The sequence below is a fragment of the Dysidea avara genome, chromosome 5 (assembly GCF_963678975.1).
Source record: "Dysidea avara chromosome 5, odDysAvar1.4, whole genome shotgun sequence".
NCBI classification, from domain to species: Eukaryota; Metazoa; Porifera; class Demospongiae; order Dictyoceratida; family Dysideidae; genus Dysidea; species Dysidea avara.
Window position 1 is genome coordinate 18,245,855 of NC_089276.1, and position 23,514 is coordinate 18,269,368.

General features: G+C 39.0%; 2 protein-coding genes across 23 annotated transcripts in view; one reads left to right on the plus strand and one right to left on the minus strand.

The window, feature by feature from the left end:
• The window catches only part of LOC136255908 (exosome RNA helicase MTR4-like), a 247,932-nt gene that overhangs the window by 54,292 nt on the left and 170,126 nt on the right, over positions 1–23,514 (plus strand). The window lies entirely within an intron of this gene.
• Positions 1–23,514, minus strand: part of LOC136255906 (uncharacterized) — a 189,933-nt gene that overhangs the window by 24,898 nt on the left and 141,521 nt on the right. For 17 of the 19 annotated variants that reach the window (XM_066048821.1, XM_066048822.1, XM_066048810.1 and 14 more), the window contains exons 5-10: positions 19,195–19,500; positions 18,867–19,148; positions 18,478–18,813; positions 18,299–18,405; positions 16,899–17,124; positions 13,998–14,085 (exon numbers count right to left, since the gene is read on the minus strand). In XM_066048821.1, coding sequence (XP_065904893.1) covers positions 13,998–14,085; positions 16,899–17,124; positions 18,299–18,405; positions 18,478–18,813; positions 18,867–19,148; positions 19,195–19,500 — 1,345 coding nt within the window. The remainder of the gene's footprint in view (positions 1–13,997; positions 14,086–16,898; positions 17,125–18,298; positions 18,406–18,477; positions 18,814–18,866; positions 19,149–19,194; positions 19,501–23,514) is intronic. The other 2 variants (XM_066048820.1, XM_066048823.1) reach the window with 2 other exon arrangements.

Consider the following 23,514-nt stretch of genomic DNA (forward strand, 5'->3'; position numbering starts at 1 on the left):
TGTACTACTCTTGAGGGTCACATCACATTAATACTGAACCATTGCAAAGCATATGTGACCCTATTTTGGAAAACCATACATCTGGGCACATTGTCCAGTTTTCTTTTTCATAGCTACAATGAAGCACTGAGTGGTTATCTACCTTGTGTGAAAATTTGTGATGATACGTTGAAGCATTCCAAAGATATGGCCAATTTACTGTCTAATACATAACAAACTAACTTTTCATTATCAGTTTATAGAACTGAATAGTGATCAGATGTGACAAATTGATGACAAATCACTTTGTTGACAAAGATTACCATTCTTACAATCTAAAATTAATGAAGAGATTCTTGAGAGTTTAATCATGTGTTCTTTGTGCTTTTTCTCAATTAAATCACTTGTAATATTGTGTAAAGTCAAGAAAATGTTTGGTTTTGGGAATGAACAAATCACCTAATTTGTAAGTTAATTGTTGTCCCACGCATTGTGAAACTACTACATGGTCTGATATAATTCAGTATATCTCCTAGATAAAAGAAGCTATGGGTGTGAAATTTCACAGCAAGAAGGCTTAATAGTTGCTTTATCAGAATAATGTAAAAAAATTAACTTTAAAAAAATCACTAAAATTTTCAATTGAGAATTCCCACAAATTTTGCATGTGCCAAGATGTATGGTTTTCCAAAATAGGGTCACATATATCTATGCATCACATGATCAATTGTGTTCGTGATGCATGGTTGAAATGGCACGAGTAAGGACTGTTCAAAGGTGGTTGAGACATAACAAGGTAGCAGCTACTAAACTTGAGTGGTCGTGTTATACATGTGTCAGGTTAGCACAAATTGTGAATTGTTGATGTATATTTACTTGATGAATAGTTTGTTTATTTGTTACATGTTGTGGGCATGTGATGTCTCGAACATATTGGAGTACAAGCCAAGTCAGAATTTATTGACAATCAACAGGAAGAGGACCAGTTGAGAATAATGTATAGCTGGAAAGAAGTATTGCCAATTAAGTGACTCCAGTGTGGAGGGCTTCCATGTACTAGGAAATTGAAGTTGGTTGTCAGTATATTATGCTGTCTGAAAGTGAAGATTAATAGTTTTACAATAGGTTTATAGTTTCTTAAGCTGCATAAACAGCAGTGTGTAGGTTTTAGCTAGTTAGATGCACAAACAGCACCTTTTAATGTTACTGCGTAAGGGCAAATTTTGTTTATGCATCATTTTCATCCAAACATGGTCTAGGGGAAGCACCCAGGCCTTCTCTTAAGACAATCCACTTTAAATCCAAACCCCCAGCTACGCCCCTGTCTGATATTGCACCTAGTGCACACAAGACTCCTTCAGCAGCTTTAAATTCATGTAGCCACATGCATTGTACCTTTGTTGTAAAACTTTGTACAATACACATTGATTGCTCTATTAGAGTACAGTGGAGAGTTAATTCTCCAAACTAATGTGGGGGTAAGGATGTTCAAATAACTGAAAAGCATGTAAAATCAAACTTCCATACATTTATATGCTGTGCATTATTAAATTTTATTAGCATTAACAATATTGCAGCCATTTGTTGGCCACCACCTTTGATTTCACAACTTTTTTCACCCAGGCTTTTTCAAGGTCAAACCTTTTTTCACAGCTTGGCTGTTTTTATGCAGATATATTATCTAATCCAAAACAGCCAAGCTGTAAAAAAAGAGTGCGGCCCTCAGAAAGACTATGGTGAAAAAAGATGTGAAATCCAAGGTGGCAGCCAAGAAATGGCTGTGATGGTAGGTTAATGGTAAAAATTTTAATAACAACAATTCAGGTGAATTTGGTGCCCCTTGGTCTTGGCACAAAATTCTCCTGAATTTTTGTTATTAAAATTTTTACCATTAACCTACCATCACAGCCATTTCTTGGCCGCCACCTTGGATTTCACATCTTTTTTCACCATAGCCTTTCTGAGGACTGCACTCTTCTTTTACAGCTTGGCTGTTTTGGATTAGATTTCACTTCTTTCTGTATTTGTATACCCCAAAGCCGGCCTATGGCCAGCTTTAGGGCTTTTTAACCTATCATTTTTTCTTTACCACAGGAAGAAGAAAAGATGAAGCAGGGTGATTTCTTTGTAGCTGAACTCTCTACAAGGTGATCCTTCTAGCTGATCTCTCTACCAGATGACTTGTTTGTAGCTGAACTCTCTACAAGGTAACTTCTTCTAGCTGATCTTTCTACAGGGTGATTTGTTTGTAGCTGAATTCTCTACAGGGCGATTTGTTTGCAGCTGAACTCTCTACATGGTAGTTTCTTTGTAGCTGAACTCTCTACAATGTAATTCTTCTAGCTGAACTCTCTACAGGGTGACTTGTTTCTAGCTGATCTCTCTACAGGGTGACTTCTTTCTAGCTGAACTCTTTACAGGTGATTTGTTTGCAGCTGAACTATCTTACATGGTGGTTTCTTTGTAGCTGAATTCTCTACAAGGTGACTTCTTCCAGCTGATCTCTCTACAGGATGACTTGCTTCTAACTGAACTCTCTACAGGGTTATCTGTTCAGAGTGGAACTTTCTACTGGGGGATTTGTTTGCAGCTGAACTCTCTACATGATGGTTTCTTTGTAACTGAACTCTCTACAAGGTAACTTCTTCTAGCTGATCTCTCTACAGGGAAATTTGTTTGTAGCTGAATTCTCTACAGGGTGATTTGTTTGCAGCTGAACTCTCTACATGATGGTTTCTTTGTAGCTGAACTCTCTATTAGATACCTTCTTCTAGCTGATCTGACTACAGGGTGACTTGTGTGCAGCTGAATTCCCTACAGAATAACTTGCAATGTAATATAATTCTATAATGGAATAAATTATAAACGTAGCTGAATGCTCTATTAGGGTGACTGTTCTACTCAGCAAGCAGCTCGTGTTCCAATCTCTTGCTCATACAGGATCTTTAACTCCCGTGCTTCCACTACTTGGGATGTAGTTGATCTGTTTACCTGTTGAGAAGCCATGTATAATTGTTTAGTTTTGTATGTAGTTTTTTTTTTGGTCTTGCCAGGGCTCCATACTTTTTAGAAATAACTTGTTAACCCTGAGACTGGACTCCTGACCCCTTGTAATTATTTGTTCATGTAATTGTCAATTATTATGATGTTTATCTCTCTTAGAGTATCTCGATCTCGCATATGCCACACGTAGTTTGCTTTGGAATCATAACTCAGTGGTTTGTATTCTGATTCTTCTGTACTACAGCAAGAACTTTCTATGATAATTATTCCAGCTACAAACCGATTTTCAGCTCACTGCTCTAAGCGGTTTGCCTGGTAGGCATGAAAACTAATAGTTTTTTTATTCATAAAAATCGATCGCGTAATTTTGACATAGGTTGGGTTTTGTGTCATATCTTGATGGCAATTCCTTTCAAACCACAACAAGGCACTCCTACGATAGTTACTCCATCTACATAGCAATTTTCAGCTCATCCCTTCAAGCGGTTTACCCTGTGGGTGTGACAGACCTTCGACCTAATTTTACGCAAATAATCGGTCATACCTCTGTGAATGTTCATCGGATTCCTACCACACTTGGTACTGAGATTCGCCTTAATGAACCCTTTACGTGTGCCAAATTTCAGCCCGATTGGAGCATGCATTCGTGTTTTATGGCGGATTTTGCAAAGTGTGCAAAAAGAAGTAGAAGAAAAAAACGAAGAAAAAAACCCTAACTTTGGCCACTCGTATCTCGGAAATGGCTGGAGCGATTTTCTTCAAATTTGGAATGTGGTCTCCCCTATCTAGCCGGCACTTCTGTAACAACTTTGGCTTTAATCGGATAAGGAATCACGGAACTACAAAGGTGTGAAAATCGCGTTTACTTTCTTCCTGTAAATATACTCACGGTGTGGCGCGCCGGCTTCTTGGGCCGCACGACACACTACCGTGTGTCTTGATACAAGTAGGTTTCCCTGTTTGTGTATATACTTGTTAAGTGACCTGTTTGATAACTGGAAGCGGTATACTGGAATAAATTTTAGTGATTTCTTTGAGTTCAATAAATTGTGTACAAGGTCGCACTCCCTAACTTCAAAACTGTATTATGTGTTCTTCTACTACCAATGTTTTTCATTATTTTTTGTATCTGTTGCATTCTTGTGGAACACTATTCCAGTAGATATTTTAGTGCAAAGTTAGATTAAATATTTCAAATTTAAACTGAAACAGTTTCTATTCTAAAGTATTGTGATTTTTAAAAATTTTGAAATTGCATCGTGTATATATATGTTGTTTTGTTTTTGTATTTTTTGTATTGTACCTGTATGAATTGTATGTAAGGGTATCACCTTGTACAGGCATCTGCCTTTTGTGTATTTCTTTAAAATAACAACAATGTAATGACATAGGATGTAGCCATGACAAGTCAATGGCATTGTATTATTCACCATAAAAATTGGATTGCATGTACTTGGTTATATGTGACCCAGTCCTAGTTATACAACCAAGTACTAAAGATAATACAAAATGCAGTTAAAATTACATCATTAATTGACACAATTCCACCACAATTCCATCTGACACTAGTTCTGACACTGGTTCTACCTTGGTTGCTGAATCACCAACCAATACTCTCAGCCTTATTAGCTCTTCTCCTGGAGTTGTCTGCTGTCCTTTATGCGACAAAACCACCACTACTGTTTCTTCCCTCTGGCAACATATTAATAGTGTCCAAAACTTGTTCTCTGTTCCCACCCTCGTGCTGGTAAAAAGAAGCGCTATTTGATTGGTTCTTTGTTGTGTGATCGTTTGAACAAGTGGAAATCTGGTGTTGATGGTATCTTAGATCTTTGGCAAACTGCAGGTGCTCTGAAGCGGGGCTCTTCAGCTCGATCTGTTGCTACTTCTGCTGAGTCTTTGGAAAAGGGGAACATTAGACGTGCTTTGCGCTGGGCCTCAGATGGATGTTATGGCAATGCACTACATGCCCTAGGCTCTAGGGGTGTTGCTTCCTATGACAATGTTGCAGCTCAGGATGATTTGATCCGTCGCCATCCTCAGAATGTAGTTCCTTCCCAGTCCAGTGATGTCCCTGTTTCTCTTGTAGTCGAGCCCTCGGTTGTGTTGTGTGCCCTGCGTTCCTTTCCCAAGGGAACCTCTCCTGGTAGCTCAGCTCTCCGTCCTCAGCATTTATTGGATGCTGTGTGAGGTTCAACTTCACCAGCTGCTTCTGAATGTCTGTCCAACCTGACAAGATGTATTAATGCCTTGCTTGCTGGTAAGCTTGATTCCCATCTTGCTCCTTGGTTTTGTGGTGCACCTTTGACTACATTGGTGATGGATTTTGGTGCCTTTCTCCTGAGACCCTTTGTCGTTTGGTCAGCAAGGTATGCTGTGTGTCTGTGCATGATTCACTTCCTAGTTTGCTACTTCCTCATGGTAAGGTTGGTGTAGGTATTTGTAATGGATTAGAAGCTGCTGTACATTCTCTTCATACCATCCTTGCTACTATGGGTTCTAATTGTGAACTATGTCCCTTAAAGGTGGATATGACCAATGTATTTAATGAGTGTGGCCAAGATTCCTTTCTATCACGTTGTCAATCTGATCTCCAGGAATTGTTTAGCTGGGTGCAGTGGTATTACTGCTGCATTGGGGAACTATGTTTTGGCCCCCACCGGATTGCATCCTCAACTGGTGTGCAGCAGGGTGATCCCCTTGGACCATTACTGTTTTCCCTTGTCCTTATTGATTTTTTATCCAGTGTTACTTTCCCAGCTGGACTGGCTTTTCAGTTGTGGTACTTGGATGATGGAACCTTGGTGGGTACGCGCTCTGGCCTTGCCTCCTTTTTGCAAATGCTTGTACGGCATGGTCCGAGTTTTGGTCTCTACCCTAATTTATCTAAATGTGAGGTATTTTGGCCTTCTGGTAATCAGTCGTTTCCGGAGTTTCCATCGTCTGTCACCCGTATTTCCTTGTTGCAAAAGGAAGGAGCTGCCTTCTTGGTTCCCCTGTGTGGGGATCCTCTGATTATTTCTTGTCATTTGTTGGCAAGGTTGTCGATAAGGTGGCTTCTCTTCAGGACTGTCTTGAGGGTTTGGGGAACCCTCAAGTTGAACTCCATCTTCTCCAAAGTTGTCTGGGTGTTTGTAAACTTAATCATCTCTTGCGTACTATACCCCCAAATTGTGCTATCTCTCAACTCAAAAGTTTTGATTATAATTTTCGATCTGCTTTAGGTCATATTTGCAAATCTTCAATATCTGACATAGCTTGGCTGCAGGCTACTTTACTGTGTTCTATGGGAGGATTGGGTTTGCGTGAAGCTACCAGTACCTCTTTAGCAGCTTTTTTAGGCTCTTGTTTCAGCTCCCAAGAATTGTGTTTTCGTATGCTCCGGTCTTTTAGTGGGGGTGCTGACATGTTTCTTTCCATCCAGTTACTACCTCAATTCTGCTGCCCTTGATAAACAGTGATTCCCTTCCTGATCTTATCCATCCAGCTTGTGGGCAGCATGTTTTCCAACATGAACTTGATATTGCTCGTCAGACCCTTTTGCTTAATTCATTTACCATTCGGGACCAAGCCAGGATTCGTTCAATTGTTGCTGACCCCTGTACCAGTTCATGGCTTCGAGCCATTTCTTGTGATTCTTTGGGCCTATCCATGTCCTCACAGGAGTTTGTATGTTCTCTTCGATACTGGCTTGGTGTCCCTCTCTTTTCTGACACTTCTCCAGTTTGCTGCCCATGTGGTAGTGTTGTTGATCAATTTGGTGATCATCTACTGGGCTGTGGACATGGACCCATGCGTATACATAGGCACGATACTTTATGTGATGTGATATATCATACTTTACTTCAGGACAACATTGGTTTCCATAAAGAGCAATGGTGTGCTGGCTCCTAATTGGATCACCTGGGTGATGTTTTTCACCTTGACTTTGTGCATGGGAAGCCTACATACTTCAATGTTACTGTACATTGTCCATTACAGGAATCTTTGTTGGGTGAGTCTGCAGTTTCAGCAGGTGTGGATACTGCTAAGGGAGAAGAAGACAAGAATGCTCACCATGATGAGCTTGTGCAGGCTGCTGGAGGTATCTTTGTCGCCCTGGTGGTTGAGTCCTTGGGTTTCTGGTCTGCTGCTAGTCATCCTGTCTTGCAGGATATTGCTTTGAGGACAACCACCAGGAGTGGCATTTCTCGTAGCCTAGCATACCGCCATCTGCTAGAGCAACTCTCTGTTTGTCTGTGGTGCCACAATTCCCGGACATTTTTATACCTATTTAGCCTGTTGCCTGGCAGTCCTTTGTTGGAGTTGAACTTTGTTTCATGCTCCCACTCCCTGCAGTTTGGTCAGTAGCCTGCAGGGCTTTCTTCTTAAGGCCCCTGTCCGGGGGTTTTGCTGTGTGTATTCTGGCGGTCCATGCAGTGTTTTTGTAAATCTGTGTATGCTCTGTAGATTTAGCTGCTTTTTCTTGCTTTTTGTCATATAATAAATAAATTATGCAATCAAGACAAGCTAATAAAAAACTACTACTTACCATGCCTACCAGATAAACCGCTTGGAGTAATGCTTTGAAAATCACTGTACAGATGGAGTAATCATGTTAGAAAAGTTCTGTAATGGTGTAGAAGAATCAGACTTAAAGCCACAGAGTTATAACACGAAATCCAAACTGGTGTAGCAAGCGCGAGATCGAGATACTCTAATAGAGCAATCATCCTGATAGAGCAGTCACCCTGAAGAGGGATCAGCTAGAAACAAGTCACCCTGTAGAGACATCAGCTAAATGCAGGTTTCCCTATAGAGATCAGCTACAAACAAATCACCCAGTATATGTGCAGGAAACAAATCACCATGTAGAGAGATCAGTTAGGAACAAGTCACCCTGTAGAGAGATTGGTTGCAAGCACATCACCCTGTAGAGATTTCAGCTGGATACAAGTTACCCATAGAGATCAGCTACAAACAAATCACCCAGTAGAAATATGTGACGGAAACAAATCACCACGTAGAGAGATCAGTTAGGAACAAGTCACCCAGTAGACAGTTCAGCTAGAAGCAAGTTGCCCTGTAGAGAGATCAGATACAAACAAATCATCCTGTAGAAAGATCAGTTGGAAACAAGCCACCCTTTAGAGATATCAGCTAGAAACAAGTCACCCTGAAAAGAGTTCGGCTATAAACAATGAGAATTCCAGCTACAGTTCAGTTATGTAAGAAGTCACCTTATTAACTACAGTATAAGATAATCATTCAGTGTTAAATATACAAATACTAAATCAGACAAAAAGCTATACAAACAATTACTTCTTTAGTTCCACAATTCCTGCAGTAAAGAGAAAAAAACAAGTTAAAAGGAAGCCTCAAAACCAGTTTATGGCCTGGCTTTGTGGCTTGCAATACAAAAAGAAGTGATATCTAAACCGAAACAGCCAAGCTGTAAAAAAAGTGTGGCCCCCCAAAAAGGCTAGGGTGAAAAAAGATGTGAAATCCAAGGGGCGGCAGCCAAGAAATGGCTGTTATGTAATAGTTTTACCATGGCTGCGAGGGATTTTGCTGATATATACACCCAAAGCACGAGGGCCGCAGGCCCGAGGGCTGCGGGTGTATATGTCAGCAAAATCCCAAGCAGCCATGGTACAAGTGATATATATCACTTGGGGCGCACTCACCTAATAGGTGAAAGAACTAACGAGAACTCATCCCATTTGTTTTATACAGTAGCATCTGAAGATCGATTGTGGTTTTAATAGCGTGGGCTAATAGCCATCAAAACGTTGTCCATACGTTAAAACGTCATTAATACGTTACTATGCTTCAACACGCAATGTTAGAAAACTTGCGATTGTGGGATGGAGTTTATATTGTTATCAATTTTGTACTAAGTTAAGCCAACTAACTTCGCTATTGGGACAGTAAGTAAGTTATTATATTAAGTTAAGTACTTAGAATTGTAAGTTACTAACCTATTTCAACGTAGCAGTAGTAGCTTTGCTGTTCCATGGTCTGTTCAAAGGTTGATACGCGGTGGGTAGAAATACGCATCCACAATCGCCCAAACAATTATTTTGTGCCTTCATTATCCTTTAGTAACAACCAACTACTCTATCTTAGCCTATGTACTACTAAGCTTAGCAACCTCTACAAAACCGAGTCCCACAATACAAAGCTCTATGTCGCTCAATATAACGAGTCAAAGCACATCGATTCTTTGAACTGGCTGGGTATCAAAGTCATTGGCAAACCGCTTTCCCATGATATTGCCCGGGCAATATGCAAGTTAAACACCGAGCGGTGCCTTTGAACGCCCACGCTAAAGTGGTATATGATAGGTTAATGGCAAAATTTTTAATTACAACAATTCATGTGAATTTGGTGCCAAATCCTAACGGAGGAGGCTAAATAAATTCACCTGAATTGTCATAATTAAAATTTTTTCCATTAACCTATCATCATAGCCATTTCTTGGCCACCACCTTGGATTTCACATCTTTTTTCACACTGGCCTTTTTTGAAAGCCGCACTCTTTTTTTACAGCTTGGCTGTTTTGGTTTAGATCAAGACACACGGTAGTGTGTCGTGCGGCCCAAGAAGCCGGCGCGTAACACCCGTGAGTATATTGACAGGAAGATAGAAAACGCAATTTTCGCACCTCCGTAGCTCTGTGCTTCCTGGATGAAACAAGACGATTTTTGCTGTGGACACTCCCTCCACCTTCAGCACTCCACATTTCAAATTAGAGCGAAATCGCTTCAAGCGTTCCCGAGATATGCGACTTCATAAATTGGCTTAGTTTCTTGGTTTTTTTTCTCTTATTTTCTTCCTCTTTTCGCGCACTTACAAAAACCGCTATAAAACGCGAACGCTATATCCGATTGCCTTTAAATTTGGCACACAGAAGGGGGGTATAAAGGCGCATCTCTGTACCAACTTTGGCTAGGATACGATAAACAGGAAAAGAGTTATGATCGATTATTCACGAAAAATAACACCAATATGTTGTCACGCCTACAGGGTAAACCGCGTATGGGAAGAAGCTGAAAATTGGTGGTTGAATAGGTTAAGTATTGAACCTCAAACCTTTTGTGGTTTGAAAGAAATCGAGCTAAAAACCAGGAAGATACAACGAAAAAACCAACAGTGTGTAACAATTATGCAATCGAGATTAGCTAATAAAAAACGACTACTTGCCACGCCTACCAGATAAACCGCTAGGGCGAATGCTTTGAAAATCGCTGTATAGAAGGAGTAATCATCTTAGAAAGGCTCTTCAATGGTGTAGAGGAATCAGACTTAAAGCCACGGAGTTATAACACAAAATCCAACTTGGTGCAGCAAGTGCGAGATCGAGATACTCTAATAGAGCAGTCATCCTAATAGTACAGTCACCCTGAAGACAATTCAAGAGATCAGCTAGAAACAAGTAACCTGTATAGAGATCAGCTAGAAACAAGTCACCCTGTAGAGAGATCAGCTACAAACAATTCACCCTGTAGAGAGATCAGCTAGAAAAATTTACCTTATAGGGAGTTCATGCAACTATGGAAAGGGATAGTTCAGCTAGAAGAAATCACCTTGTAGAGTTCAGCTACAAAGAAACTACCATGTAGAGAGTTCAACTACAAACAAATCGCCCTGTAGAGAGATCAATAGAAGAGGTTACCTTGTAGAGAGTTCAGCTATAAAGAAACCATCATGTAGAGAGTTTAGCTGCAAACAAATCACCTGTAGAGAGTTCAGCTACAAACAAATCTCCCTGTAGAGAGATCAGCTAGAAGAAGTTTCCTTGTAGAGAGTTCAGCTACAAACAAATCACCCTGTAGAAAGATCAGCTAGAAGGAGTCACCTTGTAGAGAGTTCAGTTGCAAGAAATCATCATGTAGAGAGTTCAGCTACAAACTAGTGACCTTGTAGAGACATCAGCTAAAAGAAATTACCTTGTAGAGAGTTCAGCTACAAAGAAACCACCATGTAGAGAGTTCAGCTGCAAACAAATCACCTGTAGAGAGTTCAGCTACAAACAAATCTCCCTGTAGAGAGATCAGCTAGAAGAAGTTACCTTGTGGAGAGTTCAGTTACAAAGAAACCATCATGTAGAGAGTTCAGCTACAAACAAATCTCCTTGTAGAGAGATCAGCTAGAAGAAGTTACCTTGTGGAGAGTTCAGCTACAAAGAAACCATATTGTAGAGAGTTCAGCTGCAAACAAATCACCTATAGAGAGTTCAGCTACAAACAAATCACCCTGTAGAAAGATCAGCTAGAAGGAGTCACCTTGTAGAGAGTTCAGTTACAAAGAAACCATCATGTAGAGAGTTCAGCTACAAACTAGTGACCTTGTAGAGACATCAGCTAAAATAAATTACCTTGTACAGAGTTCAGCTACAAAGAAACCATCATGTAGAGAGTTCAGCTGCAACGAAATCACCTGTAGAGAGTTCAGCTACAAAAAAATCACCCTGTAGAGAGATCAGCTAGAAGAGATTACCTTGTAGAGAGTTCAGTTACAAAGAAACCACCATGTAGAGAGTTCAGCCTCAAAGAAATCACTCTGTAGAAAATTCAGCCACAAACAAATTGCCCTGTAGAAAGATCAGTTAGAAGAAGTTACCTTGTAGAGAGTTCAGCTACAAAGAAACCATTCTGTAAAGAGCTCAGCTGCAAACAAATCACCTGCACAGAATTCAGCTACAAACAAATCACCCTGTAGAGAGATCAGCTAGAAGAAGTTACCTTGTAGATTGTTCAGCTACTAACAATTCACCCTGTAGAGAGGGCAGCAAGAAGAAGTCACCTTGTAGAGTGTTCAGTTACAAAGAAACCACCATAGAGAGTTCTGTAATAAATATATGAATTCTATATATAATTTGTACATTTACCGATAAAATCAGAAATATTTAAAGTACATCTGCTTCATCTTTTCTGCTTCATCTTTTCTGCTTCATCTTTTCTTCTTCCTGTGGTAGAGAAAAAAAAGACAGGTTAAAAAAGTCCCAAAGCCGGCCTATTTGTGGTATACAAATACAAAAAGAAATCTAATCCAAAACAGCCAAGCTGTAAAAAAACAGTGCGGCCCTCAAAAAGGCTATGGTGAAAAAAGATGTGAAATCCAAGGTGGCGGCCAAGAAATGGCTGTGATGGTAGGTTAATGGTAAAAATTTTAATAACAGCAATTTAGGTGAATTTTTTTCCAAGACCAAGCGGCACAAAAATTCACCTGAATTGTCGTTATTAAAATTTTTACCATTAACCTATCATCACAGCCATTTCTTGGCCGCCACCTTGGATTTCACATCTTTTTTCACCATAGCCTTTTTGAGGGCCGCACTGTTTTTTTACAGCTTGGCTGTTTTGGATTAGATAATATATTGCTCTACAGAATTGTCGTAAAACTACACATACAGAAAACTTTGGCTTGCAAGGGACATACAATTCTGAGGATCTACCAGACACTAGCTCTGGTAGCCTATGTAGTTAACTAACTAGCTATCTAATTACAATTACCTAAAATAACTTACAAATAACTATAATATTATTGCTTGGTGCAGGAGTCTTGGAGCATCGAGAACAAGGGCACAAGTAATGAAATCTACAGGGAGTATTGTCAAAATTGGCTAGAAAATGGTTCCATAGAAATCTCTTCAGCTTTACTTTGATTACTTCTAAAGATTGAGACAAATCAATTATTGGTAGGGAATTCCACAGTCTGGGTAGGTCATAAAAATATGAATTCATAATAGGGTTGGTGTGGGCTGTCTTAGGGTAGAGCTTAGAGCCAGCAGATCTTGTAGTACCAGTAGTAAATTAACATAGTTTAGTATAGCGAATTTATCAGATGGATGTTTGATGGATTTGATAAAGAATAAGATGTCAGCAATTTCGTAAGACATGTTTCCACAAATCTTTGAAACATATGAGCCTGTTGTCAAAAGTTACTCCCATTTGTGCTTTAAAGACTGATAGAGGAGTATTATCATGTAGAATTGGAGGTTGGAGAAAAGAAGGTGGCTTATTAATACTGAACCACATTACACTATGTTAAGCTTCGTTTTACTGGTGGTAATCCATCGTGACAAATCACATAAATCATCTTGAAGCACCTGAGCAACAGCATCAGCAGAGTCATCAGAACAAATAAAGCAGGTGTCATCAGCAAACTGCATGAAGTAAACAGCCACGTGACTGTTGCAGAGGCATGTCATTTATATATTGAAAACAGCAGAGGCCCAAGAGCACTGCCCTGTGGGATACCCCGAAGTACAGTACCCCAATCCAAATATTGAGTCCCCTTCTTTACACGCTGTTTACGATCACTTGAATAGTAAACAAAGCAATGAAGCTCAATGCCAGAAACTCCCAAGCCAGACAAACAGTTCAGTAAAAGATGATGGTCTAAGGAATCGAATGCTTTCCTTAAAGTAAAGAAAGCAGTACAAACATGTTTACCATGGTCTACTGCCTGTACAATCGTATCAACTGTATATGACAGAATTTGGTCAGCAGATTTCCCGTCCTATAAGACACCTAAAGAAGGTTCAATAACTGATGGTGCTCCAGGTACAAACTGAGTTAAGAGGCAATATATCTTTCTCTAACAGTTTTGCTACAATTGGAACAACAGAAATAGGTCAATAGTTCCCAGGATCATCAGTGCTACCACCCTTATGGACAGGAGGGGGATAGGGAGTGACAAGAAGTCGCATGCATGTGGCAATGGTGTCCATTGTGTTTGTAGGTGGTATGACTTAAACCCTGTGTATAAAATATTCTTTGCATATTGGTTAGAGTAAAGTTTACAATTGCAGAGAACAAATGAAAGTAAAAACTATATAGATTGGTAGATATTTGAATGAATGTGCAAGTCAAAGATTTTCTGCACAAGTTTTAATTCTCAAGGCTAAGTCTTATAATGAGCAAAGCGTTACTGTACATTAATATGCATGTACATCTGATGTGAGAACATAATAGCATAAGTCTACAGCAATCACAAATAATTTAAGGAAACAAATACAAGTTGCTTACATGACATGACCAGGCACCGGCTGTATTCCTATTTGTACAGTAGTATCATCAGTTGTCGATAATTTTAGAATGACAGGAGTAGGAGGAACTGAAATAATAATATCAATATCATATCAATATCATACAGTACAATAGTACTGTATCAGCGTTGAAACCGGGTCAGGTCAACCGGGTCACATTTTCTCTAGGTCATCCGGGTCAACCGGGTCACATTTTCTCCCGGTCATCCGGGTCAACCGGGTCACATTTTCTCCGGGTCATCCGGGTGCGACCCGGTTTACAAATTATCTGGGTCTGACCCGGATTGGATTGCGTGAGAAACAAAATTGTTTGTTTGACGACGTGGAAATTTATAAACTCTTATTGCATAGCTCTTTCGTGAGCCACGCCCACTTATCATGTTACAAACATACACTCTGCCACGCCCATTTATTTGTAAGTGCAGTTTATAGCATGAAACTGTGTCCGTTGCTGTCTGCAAGCTTACATGGAGCCACGCCACTAATCGATTATTGTACGAGTTGTGTATAGTCTAGTCTTGCAGTAGGATAAGTACTTTTGTGAGCCACACCCACTTCAATATATCGGGAAATTGTAATACTAGGTATCTACGAAGCTAAACCCAATTGCTGTCTGTAATTTTTTTTGTTTGTAACTTTTTTTAGTTTGACAATGATAATATAAATAAACACTTAAACAGTGGGCAGAGAGGCAAACTCTGCCCAGTCCTGGGATGATGGTATTGTTGCCATTACAGAAGCAGCATTGTCAGTAAATTCACAGTAGCTACGTAGAACCAAAATGTGTGACCCACTGACTGATATTGAATTATAAACTTACCGGCTTAGTTACATAACTACTCGTTTACTCAACACGAATTGAACGCTCAAAATGTAATGTCGCTCGCTCGAGACTACCCGAAACATAGCTCGTACTCGAGCTCTTATCGCACGCCTCGGCTTTAATTAATCCGGGTCACATCCGGGTCAAATCCGGGTCAAATCCGGGTCTGACCCAGATTGCTATCTGGGTCAGTGGGTCATCCAGGTCAGCAGTAGTGACCCGGATTCAACGCTGTGCTGTATAGTAGGGACCAGAAAGGTTTGGGCATTATAATGATTAAAGTACCTGGTAAAGGCAGAGCCTGTATACCAGAAGGCCTTATAAAGGCCTAAGATGTTTATATTAACTGCACTAAGTATGTTGCATGGCACGCATGAAAAGAACATCACCCAAAAACCAGCCTCGATGACAATGAGGCAGTATTGGTTAGGTGAAACTAAACCCAAACAAGCCTTCAGACCAATCCAAAACACTTTCAACAAATTGCTATGGAATTTTAAAAACGTTTACTAACAGAAGTTTCTAGTGACTGACTGACTGACTGACTGACTGACTGACTGATGCCTTCAGACAAACGTAACTCAATAATAGCTAAGGCTACGGACTTGATTTTTCACTGTTTGACGTTGCTTCAGCCAGATACATGCCCTTTGACATACCACGCAGTACATACAATGCATTCTTCATGATCCTCCTTTGTGTTGTGTCCCATTCATCTTTTCTGACAGCAAAACATGTTGATTTGGTGTTAGCGCGTGATGGTTTCCCTTCATAAACAGATATCTTTCTTATTTTTTTATAAAGACTACTTTGATTGCAGAGGTCCTTTTTGAACAGTTCTTGGTTCATAATGCTGTGTAACAGGTTGAACATAGTTGAACATAGTTGACAACTAAACACAATGGATACTTCATTTTTCAAACGATACTTGATAGCTGGGGTGCACGGTGCCATTTCTTTCTTTTGATGCGGTATGTGTGGGGTCACCAGTCATAATAATTTTATTTTACAAAAAAATTAACTAACAAGTGCATGAAAAAGTTTAGAATTTTCAACTAAAGTAGGGACAATAATAAAAAAAAAGCAAATCAATAAAAAGTACCAAAACAAGCTGGAGTAGCGCATGCACAATATTAAATCACAGTAAACAATAAGAAGTATTGTATCCCTACTGTGCATTTCCATTATGGTATCTTGAGCACAGTAGGAATATAACACTTCTTCTATCCCACTGAAGCCATACATCAAAGTAAACAACTGGGGCAGTTAAACCCTGGTGCATGGTAGTTAAACCCCAGTACATTATGGAAATTACACATTAAGTTAAAAGAAGTGCAATCAAAGCAAATTGAAGCCATACATACCATAAAATCTACAAGTTTAGCAACTTTGAAGCAATACACACTATGAAAATACATGTTCAGCAAAAATTGATGCCATACCATTACAAAAACTACATATTCAGCAAACAATTAAGCCATACACAACTGACATGCTTATTAACACATTGTTTTTGAACTTGACTGCTTCAAAGTGTGGGATAGAAGCTAGTTAAACCCACCTGCACTCGTAGGATATCTAGTTATCAACACCTTGGCTTTGCCTCGGGTGGTTGATAAGGTGGTTGATAACAACGATATCCTGATATCCTACTCGTGGTGGGGTTTAACTATAACTTATTGTTTTACTGTGATTTAATATTGTGCACTTGTTTCAGTACTTTTTATTGATGTCATATGGTCTCCACTCTAATTAGAAATTCCAAATTTTTGTGTACTTGTAAGAAATAAAAGTCAGTGAAATAATGCAAACAAAGCAAAAAAGATTTATTTTCAATTGAAAAAAAAACTATTTTGGAAAACAAACATTTTAAAATAAAAATCATAACATAGAATACAGTTTTTTAATGAATCATAATACTGTATACTGGAGAACCTGTAGAACAATATTCTTCAAGCTTCAAGATTTGTATATCTTTTCTTATTTAAAACAAAACCATCACAAATACCAAAATACAATGGTTACACAAAATGTTGTAGGTTGTTTAATTTTACCAACCATCATGTAGTGTAGACACTGAGATCATTGCTTCAGGTCCTGGTCCCACATTGGTATAAGCCACAATAGTGAACTGGTACTCTGTACCAAGTCTCAGATCAGTAAAATTCAGTGAAGATAAAATAATATTGTCATCAGCTAAAACAGTGGTTGAGTTATTGATGCTAAATGTGCCCAATTCACCAGTTGTTTGATTGAAGTATGTTACCATGGCAATATATGACACCTACACAAGAAAAATTTACAACTACTACAAAACATGATATTAAGACACACAGTAGTGCCATGCGGCCCAAGAAGCTGGCGCACCACACCGTGAGTATATTAACAGGTAGAAAGTAAATACAATTTTCACACCTTTGTAACTCCGTGATTCCTTATCCAATTGAAACTAAAGTTGCTACAGAAGTGCCAGCTAGGTAGTGGACTCCATGTTCCAAATTTGAAGAAAATCACTACAGCCATTTCCAAGATACGGGTGACCAAAGTTTGGGTTTTTTTTCTGTAGAGAGTTCAGCTACAAAGAAACTACATGTACCATGTAGAGAGTTTCACTGCAAACAAATCATCTGTAGACAGTTCAGCCAAAAACAAGTTCACCCTGTAGAGAGATCAGCTAGAAACAAGTCACCCCGTAGACAGATCAGCTACAAAGAAACCATCCTGTAGAGAGTTCAATTGCAAACAGATAACCCTATCGAGAGTTCAGCTAGAAACAAGTCACCGTGTAGAGAGATCAGCTAGAAACAAGTCATCCAGAGATCAGCTAGAAACAAGTCACCCTGTAGAGAGATCAGCTAGAAACAAGTTACCCTGTAGAGAGTTCAGCTAGAAACAAATCACCCTGAAAAGAGTTCAGCTACAAACAATGAGAATTTCAGTTATGTAAGAAGTCACCATATTAACTACAGTATGTGATAATCATCATTCAATGCTAAATATATAAATATTTTGTCAGACAAAAGCTAGACACACAATCACTTCCTTTGTTCCACAATTCCTGCAGTAAAGAAAAAATAACAAGTTGAAAGGAAGCATCAAAGCCATATGGCCAGCTTCGTGGTTTGCAGAAGTGATATCTAACCAAAACAACCAAGCTGTAAAAAAGAGTGTGGCCCCCAAAAAGGCCAAGGTGAAAAAAGATGTAAAATCCAAGGTGGCGGCCAAGAAATGGCTGTGATGGTAGGTTAATGGCAAAAATTTTAATTACGACAATTCAGGTGAATTTGCGTTGCCTCCTCCTATGAATTGTTGTAATTAAATTTTTTGCCATTAACCTACCATCACAGCCATTTCTTGACCGCCACCTTGGATATCACATCTTTTTTCACCTTGGCCTTTTTTGGGGCTGCACTCTTTTTTACAGTTTGGTTGTTTTGGTTTAGATTGTCACTACTTACTGTATAGTTGGTGATCAGTCCATTAGGAGGATCAGGTCTCTGCCATGAGAGGGATATACTTGATTGTGTTACACCAGTAGCAACAATATCACAAGGCTCAGTGGGAGCTATAATTAAAATTAACAATGTTTTATGTGTCATTAACAGACACACAGAGAATTTTTTAATACAAAACTCACTTCTTTGATTTGTAATAATCACTTTTTCATCTGATCGATCTCCAACTATGTTGTTTAATGCAACAGCTGATACTTGAATCCTGTATGTCACTGATCCATTAAGATTAGTTAGTGTACCAGAAGTTCCAGTAAAGTCCATAGCAAACTCTCCATCTTGTACTAGTTGTCTCTTCCTCCTATTACTAGTTATAATAGGACCATAGGGACCACTCACTGGCAGGTAGAACACTGTGTAGTGAGTAATAGCACCATTTGGTATATCAGGCTCCATCCAGTTTATTGTTAACATAGAAGATGATATGGATTGTATAGTAACACTAGGAACAGGAGTAGGAACTAAAGAATATTAATATAATATATAGAAGCATGAAATTCTTATCTTAGCTTACCCTCTGGCAAAGTCATCAAAGTTATCATACTACTAAATGGTCCTATTCCCACTCTAGTATATGCTCTTATTTGAAGAGTATATAATGTAACAGGTGATAATCCTTCAACAGTACCCATCAGTGTATCAGCAAAGTTAACAAGTAATGTTGTACTGTTAACACTATACTGTACTTCATATTGTATGATGATCCCATTAGGAGTATCAGGTGGCATCCATGACAATGTCATAAATCTTGACTGGATAATGTCTGCTGTTAGTAAACGTGGAGCAGTAGCAGGTCCTGAAATACATCCATAAAATTTAATACATTACAACAATTCACTCACTGTCTTGTCCAGATAGTCCATACACAACATCACTGAATGGCCCAGTTCCATTAACATTAACAGCAGCCACTTCTCCTGAGTAGTTGACAAAAGCTACTAATGCTGGTATGACTGATGTACGCAATCCTCTACTACTGTCACTAATTGTTATCACTTGTGATATACCACTACCCACTCTGGTGTATCTGATCACATATCCAGTCACATCACCATTACGTGATGATGCTGGTGGTGGTCTATATCTTACTGACAACATTGCTGGATCAGTATCCATTATTGTGATATCTCGCGGTGGACCATCTGGAACTAAAAGGTATAAAAGAATACCAGTTTGTTACTAAGGTTACTAAGGAAAAATTAGAAATTTAACATTTGAGAATAGGGCTGGGTGATAGTGAATTTTTCAATGTCTGATAGTAAGACACTGTTCACGATAGACAATAGCATAACGATAGTGAAAATCTACTTATAACCTTCACAGATATATGCAAGGAGGGATGTACATATGGATATGTTTTTGACTAAGAGACTAAACAGCCATTTTTAGACTGATTTTTTGTTTCCAAATATTATTTTAACAAGTGTTTTGCATGAATATTTGCATATTTTAACATTTTAATTACTGTCCGATAGCAATGTTTCAAAAGATAAGTGATACACGATAGCGATACTATCCCGATATTTCAATATGTTCATACTATCCCCCAGCCCTATTTGAGAAGGGATCAAGAGGTCATATCCACCTGTACTACCCTTGTTTCATTGCTTTTATTTCTGATTATAAATCAAACAAGCAATAATTTCTTATTTTTTCTTACACTAGTTTGTTTGCTTATTTGTAACATAATTTATGTCTGCTAAACCAGTGCATGCATACTGCATCAAAGGAAAGAATGGCATCCGACATTTTTTTTACAATTTGACTGCATGACTGAGCTATATCTCCTTAAAGGATATTGAGTCTGCCTCAGTCTTTTTGTATTTTGTATTGCAACTATCATGGATGGAGGAAGCACTTTTTCAGCATTAATTTTAAAAATATATATCCAAGTCGCTGGTAGGCACTGGCTGAATATGCTGGTGTGTTTTTGGGAATGATAGATGCCTAAAGCATCATGCAAGCATTGTGATATAATGCCAGTAGAATGTTTAGCTGTCAAATCCTTTCCCATGACTATCAATCATGGAAAAGATCAAAACACTCTAATAGAACAGTCACCCTAATAGAGCACTCAGGTATCTACTGATTTATTAGTCAAATGCTTTATGAAGCTAGCAAATATGCATGGAAGGATACAAATTGGATGAATATTTGAGCACTGCAGCATAGCATGATAGAGTAAATATTAAGCATATAGCTTGGTGCTCAGCTAACTATTCACTTAGTCCGGTAGTCAAATGCAAAAAAAGTCATGTACCCGGAAAGAAATGGTATAAAAGAAGTTTTGGTACCATTCTGTGTGAAATGTAATGGAGAATAACATATCTAATCCAAAACAGCCAAACTGTACAAAAAGTGTGCGGCCCTCAGAAAGGCTATGGTGAAAAAAGATGTGAAATCCAAGGTGGCGGCCAAGAAATAGCTGTGATGGTAGGTTAATGGTAAATATTTTAATAACGACAATTCAGGTGAATTTTTGTGCCACTTCACAAAATTTACCTAAACTGTCATTATTAAAATTTTTACCATTAACCTACCATCACAGCCATTTCTTGGCCGCCACCTTGGATTTCACATCTTTTTTCACCATAGCCTTTCTGAGGGCCGCACACTTTTTTTACAGCTTGGCTGTTTTGGATTAGATTTCATTTCTTTTTGTATTTGTATACCCCAAAGCCGGCCTATGGCCAGCTTTGGGACTTTTTTAACCTATTTATATACAGGAAGAAGAAAAGATGAAGTAGATGTACTTTAAATATTTTATCAGTAAATGTACAAATTATATATATAATACATATGTGACTGAATTTGACAAAACCCGGCTTCGACGCACAAAGCTTCGTTAGGAGATATGGCGATTTTAAGTAATCATTGTGTAATAACTTCCCAGTGCCTACAGCTGTGCGAACAAAATTTGCACCAAGTATGCATCTATTTACTAGCTATCACTGAGTGGGTGTATACATTTCTTATACCCAAAATTAGCCCTGTTTTGGGCAGCTTTTCTCGAGTGAGTAATAATATCACAGGTGATAGTAATAGGGTGGGAGGGTGGGGGTGGACGGTGGTCTTAATATAGGGGTATAAAATGAAGCAAGAAGACGATTGGAATCCAGAGGCCAAGTTTGGGCTCTCCATGGCCCTCAAATCACTCCAAATTGACTGAGAACACTATTGGTGAGCTCTCTGTGAAGTCCCAGCTCACTACACACCATTATCACAAAGCCATGGCCATTCAATGGCGCCAATCTCCCACTCGTGGCTTTGACAGGGTCGGAAGAAAGCTGCCACAGAAACCAGACTTGCCAGTCCTGAAGGAAGTACAGTGTGGAATGTGATAGTGTATTAGGCCAGCAATCCATTTCTGGTAAAAACGTAAGTTTGATTTTGCGTGTGTGGAAGCCTTGTTATGTGAAATCCGGTCACATATGTGACCGGATTTGCCAAAAGGGGTCTTCCACACACATCCAATTTGCCAACTTTGACATTTGATAACTTCAGATTGAAAAGAGCTATTGCCTTGACATTTGGACAGTGGTGAGCACCACTATAGCTGAATACATGGTGAAATTTTCAGGTTAATATGTTACTTGAACACTGAGTTATGGTCTCCAACGTTTACGGAAATGGATGTGTGTGGAAGACCCCTTTTCGCAAATCCGGTCACATATATTGATTACAGAAATCTCCATGGTGGTTTCTTTGTAACTGAACACTCTACAAGGTGACTTCTTCTAATTGCTCTCTCTACAGGGTGAATTGTTTGTAGCTGAACGATCTACAAGGTAACTTCTTCTAGCTGATCTCTCTACAGGGGGATGTGTTTGTAGCTGAATTCTGTATAAGTGATTTGTTTGCAGCTGAGCTCTTTACAGAATGGTTTCTTTGTAGCTGAACTCTCTAAAAGGTAACTTCTTCTAATTGATCTTTCTACAGGGCAATTTGTTTCTGGCAGAATTTTCTACAGGGTGATTTCTTTGCAGCTGAACTATCTACATGGTGGTTTCTTTGTAGCTGAACTCTCTACAAGGTAATTTCTTCTAGCTGATCTCTCTACAGGGAGATTTGTTTGTAGCTGAACTATCTACAAGGTAACTTCTTATAGCTGATCTCTCTACAGGGTGATTTGTTCGTAGTTGAATTCTGTACAGGTGATTTGTTTGCAGCTGAGTTCTTTACAAAATGGTTTCTTTGTAGCTGAACTTTCTCCAAGGTAACTTCTTCTAACTGATCTTTCTACAGGGTGATTTGTTTGTAGCTGAACTATCTACAAGGTAATTTCTTCTAGCTGATCTCTCTACAGGGTGATTTGTTTGTAGCTGAATTCTGTACAGATGATTTGTTTGCAGCTGAGCTCTTTACAGAATGGTTTCTTTGTAGCTGAACTCTCTACAGGGTGATTTGTTTGTAGCTGAAATCTCTACAAGGTAACTTCTTCTAGCTGATCTTTCTACAGGGCGATTTGTTTGTAGCTGAGTTCTCTACAGGGTGATTTGTTTGTAGCTGAACTATCTACAAGGTAATTTCTTCTAGCTGATCTCTCTACAGGGTGATTTGTTTGTAGCTGAATTCTGTACAGATGATTTGTTTGCAGCTGAGCTCTATACAGAATGGTTTCTTTGTAGCTGAACTCTCTACAAGGTGATTTGTTTGTAGCTGAACTCTCTGCAAGGTGACTTCTTCTAGCTGATCTCTCTGCAGGGTGATTTGTTTGTAGCTGAACGACCTACAAGGTAACTTCTTCTAGCTGATCTCTCTACAGGTGATTTGTTTGTAGCTGAACTCTCTACAAGGCGATACTTCTAGGTGATCTCTCTACAGGATTCCTTGTTTCTAACTGAACTCTCAACAGGGTGATATGTTCATAGCTGAACTTTCTACTGGGTGATTTGTTTGCAGCTGAACTCTCTAAATGGTGGTTTCTTTGTAGCTGAACTCTCTACAAACCTGATTTGACACGAGAAGAAAGAGCTATTGATTCTGCCTTCTTAAAGACTAGATGGAACTTAATTCAGAGTGGCACAGATAAGAAGTACATCAGGCTAAGAGGCACCAATATATACATCAACAAACAACTTTATGCCAGATTGGACAAATCTAAAGATGGTTCATTTGTGGTTAATATCATCGATACCAATCTGCCCACCCCTTCCTACTCA